The following is a 4,463-nucleotide window of genomic DNA, read 5'->3' as shown; positions in this document are numbered from 1 at the left end:
TGACCCAGTGCCCTAAACTCCCTTTTAATCACCTTGACACTCCTCTTTTCAATCTCATCACTGCCAGCTTGGAGTATCAGCAGTGGGTAATAATCAGAGGACTGAATCAGCCTAGGAAGTTTCTCAGTGATGTTTCGTACCTGGGCCCCAGGGAGGCAGCAGACCTCCCTGTGGGATGGGTCAGGTCGACATACTCTGTCCCCCTCAGAAGGGAATCACCCACCACGATTACCCTTCTTTTTTTCTTGACATTAGAGGTGGTAATCCTTTTTTTAGGCAAGTCATAATTGGGAGGTTCACTGGGTAGATGATTTTCCTCTAAATCATCTCTCTGGCTGTCTAGATCCAGTGCCTCATACCTATTCTGGGGGGGCTCCCGGGGGGGGCAGAGGGAGGGGTCCCTGTCCCCAGGGGGGTGTGGAGAGTCCCGGTGGTGGCACTTTGGGGGGTCCCTGTCCCCGCAGGGCTGGGGGGGTTCCCCAGGGTGCCACATTCTGGGGTCCCTGTCCCCGCAGGGCTGGTGGCAAGGGGGGACCCTGCTCGGGCTGGGCTGGGGGGGGTCCCCAGGGTGCCACATTCTGGGGTCCCTGTCCCCGCAGGGCTGGTGGCATGGGGGGACCCCGCTCGGGCTGGGCTGGGGGGCGTCCCCAGCGAGGCAGAGGGAGGGGTGTCCCTCCCCGTGGGGCTGGCGGGGGTCCCGCTGGTGGCACTCCGGGGGGTCCCTGTCCCCGCGGGGCCGGGGGGCAGCGGCGGCGGCGGCCGGCGGGGGCTGGGGGGCGGTGCCCCCCTGGGGGCGCCGGGCGGGGGGCTCTGGAGCGGCTCCGGCCGGCGGAAGATGAAGGCGGACTCCGTCAGGCTGCGCTGGTACCGCAGGAAGGGCCGGCGGGCACCTGGCGGGGGCGAGCGGTCAGCGGGGACCCCCAGAGCCCCCCGGAGTGCCCCCCAAGGCTGCCCGGGCACTTACCGGGGGCGCTGCCGGGCACGGGGGACGCGGACGTGGAGCCCGAGCGCTCCCGCTGCCGGAAGAATTCCCGGGGGTTCTGGGCGCGCTGGGAGACCAGGATGGCGGCTTCCTGCGGGACCGGGGGTCAGGGGGGTGGCACGGGGCACCGTGGGGCACCACGGCAGGGCCAGTGCCCCTGTGACCCGCGGGGACGCGGAGGGACACGGTCCTGGCACTTACGGCCGCCGTCCCGCTGAGCCCGGTGCGAGCCCCGCGCTCCCGCTCGGCCGCCTCCTGCTCCCGCTGCTGCTGCTCCTGCGGGACACGGCGGCCGTGGGAAACGGATCCCTCGGGATGGAGCCCGGGTGCCCCGGGATGGAGCCTGGACCCCTCGGGATGGAGCCCTGGGTGCCCCGGGATGGAGCCCGGATCCCTCGGGATGGAGCCCGGGTGCCCCGGGATGGAGCCCGGATCCCTCGGGATGGAGCCCGGGTGCCCCGGGATGGAGCCCGGATCCCTCGGGATGGAGCCCTCACACCTCCCCGGGTCAGACCCCACCCCGCATGCCCCCGCCACAGATCTCCTGTGTGCCTTGTGATGGGATCCCGCTCGATCCGGCAGGATGGACCCCTGGATCCCCGGGGATGGACCCCTTCAAATCCGCCAGGAAGGATCCCCCGGAATGAGCCCCTTGAGATTCCCCAGACAGACACCCCGAATCCCCTGGGATGGACACCCCGAACTCCCTGAACCCCCTGGGACTGACCCCGGGATGGACCCCCTGAAACCCCCTGGGATGAGCCCCAGACCGCCCGGGATGAGCGCCCTGGATCCCGCTGGGACGGAGCCCCCGTGTTTCCCAGGACAGACCCCCCCATCCCCCTGGGACCCCCAATTCCAGCCCCCTTCCCGCTCACCCATCGCTCCTGCTCCTTCCTGCGCTCCTCCGCGTCCAGCCGCGCCTGCTCCTGCCTGGGGGCGGCAGGGGGGCGTCAGGGAGGGGACACGGGACAGGATGGGACACACCAGCGGGATATGGGAATGGGGACACGGCGGTGGAACAGGGATGGGGACGTGGGGATGGGACATGGATGGGGACACGGGGGTGGGACATGGGACGGGATGGGAAACACCAGCGGAATATGGGAATGGGGACAGGGGGATGGGGACACAGGGATGGAACAGGGATGGGGACACGGGGGTGGGACATGGGACAGGATGGGACACAGATGGGGAGTACCAGCGGGATATGGGGATGGGGACACGGGGGTGGGAAATACCAGTGGGATATGGGAATGGGACAGGAAGGGACACAGATGGAAAACACCAGCGGGATATGGGGACGGGGACACGGGGCTCAGACAGGGGCAGGGACACAAGGCTGGGACAGGGATGGAGACACGGGGCTGGGAGGGGACACGGGGCTGGGACATGGGACACAGATGGGAAACACCAGCGGGATACAGGGCCCGGGACACGGGGCTGGGACATGGATGGGGACATGGGGATGGGACAGGGACAGGGACACGGGGCTCAGACAGGGGCAGGGACACGAGGCTGTGACAGGGACAGGGACATGGGGCTGGGGACACGGGCTTGGGACATGGGACAGGATGGGAAACACCAGCGGGATATGGGAATGGGACAGGACGGGACACAGATGGGAAACACCAGCGGGATATGGGAATGCAGACACGGGGGTGGAACAGGGATGGAGACATGGGGCTGGGACAGGGATGGGATCATGGGGGTGGGACATGGTGGTGGGACACGGGACAGGATGGGAAACACCAGTGGGATATGGGACAGGGTGGGACACAGATGGGAAACACCAGCGGGATATGGGGACTGGAACACGGGAATGGGACATGGGACAGGATGGGACACAGATGGGGAGTACCAGCGGGATATGGGGATGGGGACACGGGGGTGGGACATGCGACAGGATGGGAAGCACCAGCGGGATATGGGGACTGGAACACGGGCATGGGACATGGGACAGGATGGGACACAGACGGGAAACACCAGTGGAATGTGGGAATGGGACATGGGACAGGAAGGGACACAGATGGAGAGCACCAGCGGGATATGGGGACGGGGACACGGGGATGGGACATGGGACAGGATGGGAAACACCAGCGGGGTATGAGGACTGGGACACGGGGCTCAGACAGGGACAGGGACACGAGGCTGGGACAGGGATGGGGACACGGGGCCGGGACAGGGATGGGGATGGGGACACGGGGCTGGGACAGGGATGGGGACACGGGGCCGGGACAGGGACAGGGACCAGCCTTGCCCCTCACCGCCGCTCCTCGATGAGCCGCTCCCGCTCCTGCAGCCGCCGCTCCCGCTCCGCCGCCTGCAGCCGCTCCTCCTCCATGCGCTCCCGCTCCCAGCGCCGCCCGGGGCTGGGAGAGGGATGGGGACCAGCCTTGCCCCTCACCGCCGCTCCTCGATGAGCCGCTCCCGCTCCTGCAGCCGCCGCTCCCGCTCCGCCGCCTGCAGCCGCTCCTCCTCCATGCGCTCCCGCTCCCAGCGCCGCCGCTGCTCCCGCTCCCGCTGCCGCTCCTGCTCCTTCCGCTGCTGCTCCTCGCGCTGCGCACGCACCGGGATCAGCGCCGGGATCGACACCGGGAACCGGCACCGGCCGCTGCACCGAGAACTCACCCGCCCCCGCAGCAGGAGCGGCGCGAGGATCCCGCTGCCTTTGGCACCGGCACCGGGACCGGGACCGGGACCGGGACCGGGACTGGGACTGGGACTTCACTGCTGTCCATTCCATACTGGGGCTGTCCCAGCCTTGGCACCGGCACCGGGACCGGCACCGGGACCCCACCGACAGCAGCACCAACCCCCGGGGCTCGGCACTGGGACTGAGACCCTCCCCCGGTGCAGGGTCAGCAGCGGGACCCCCACAGACCGCTGGGACCAGGACCCCCCTGCACCCCACACCGGGACCGGGACCCCCACCAAGCTCCGCACTGCGACCCCCGGGCTCTGCCCCGAGGCAGCAGCCGTGACCCCATCCCCGGGACACCGGGGAACCCCCCAGCCCTTCCCCGGCCCCCCGGCCCCTCACCTCAGCCTGCTCCCAGAAGGAATCGCGCTGGGTGCGCTGCAGCTCCAGCGCCGGGTTGGTTTTGCGGTAGTTGGTTCCCTGGGGAGCGCAGGGGGGTCAGGGTGGGACCCCCAGGACCCCCCAACGCCCCCTGCCCAGAGAGCCCCGGGAAGGGCGAACAAGCACCCACCGCCCCCCAGGTGCCCTCCCCGCTCCCGCAGGGCATCGCCCCCCACTCACCACCAGCTCGGGGGTGTCCTGGGGGGTCCTCCTGGGGGGCCGGGGGGCGGGGGGCTGCAGCTGGGCCAGCACCCGGCGCAGCCCCTCCAGCGTCCCCTCCTCGGCGCGGCGGGCGCTGATCACGGCCGTGGCCTCCTGCCACCGGCACGGGACACCATGGGACAGTGCCACCCCTCCCACGGCCCCCCCCCCCCGGCCCCGTCCCCCCCCCCCCCGGGC

The 4,463-nt window shown here is 69.7% G+C and overlaps 1 protein-coding gene across 1 annotated transcript in view; it reads right to left on the bottom strand.

The window, feature by feature from the left end:
• Positions 1 to 4,463, bottom strand: part of LOC120509464 (drebrin-like) — a 7,779-nt gene that overhangs the window by 206 nt on the left and 3,110 nt on the right. Inside the window, exons 5-11 of the mRNA XM_039724114.1 lie at positions 4,245 to 4,379; positions 4,026 to 4,103; positions 3,390 to 3,541; positions 1,861 to 1,915; positions 1,184 to 1,258; positions 965 to 1,073; positions 360 to 890 (exon numbers count right to left, since the gene is read on the bottom strand). Of these exons, the coding sequence (XP_039580048.1) occupies positions 360 to 890; positions 965 to 1,073; positions 1,184 to 1,258; positions 1,861 to 1,915; positions 3,390 to 3,541; positions 4,026 to 4,103; positions 4,245 to 4,379 (1,135 nt within the window). The remainder of the gene's footprint in view (positions 1 to 359; positions 891 to 964; positions 1,074 to 1,183; positions 1,259 to 1,860; positions 1,916 to 3,389; positions 3,542 to 4,025; positions 4,104 to 4,244; positions 4,380 to 4,463) is intronic.

Source organism: Passer montanus, unplaced genomic scaffold (genome assembly GCF_014805655.1).
Source record: "Passer montanus isolate IOZ18808 unplaced genomic scaffold, ASM1480565v1 scaffold109, whole genome shotgun sequence".
NCBI classification, from domain to species: domain Eukaryota; kingdom Metazoa; phylum Chordata; class Aves; order Passeriformes; family Passeridae; genus Passer; species Passer montanus.
Note: the sequence above shows the minus strand (reverse complement) of the source record. Positions and strands in the feature narration are given on the sequence as shown.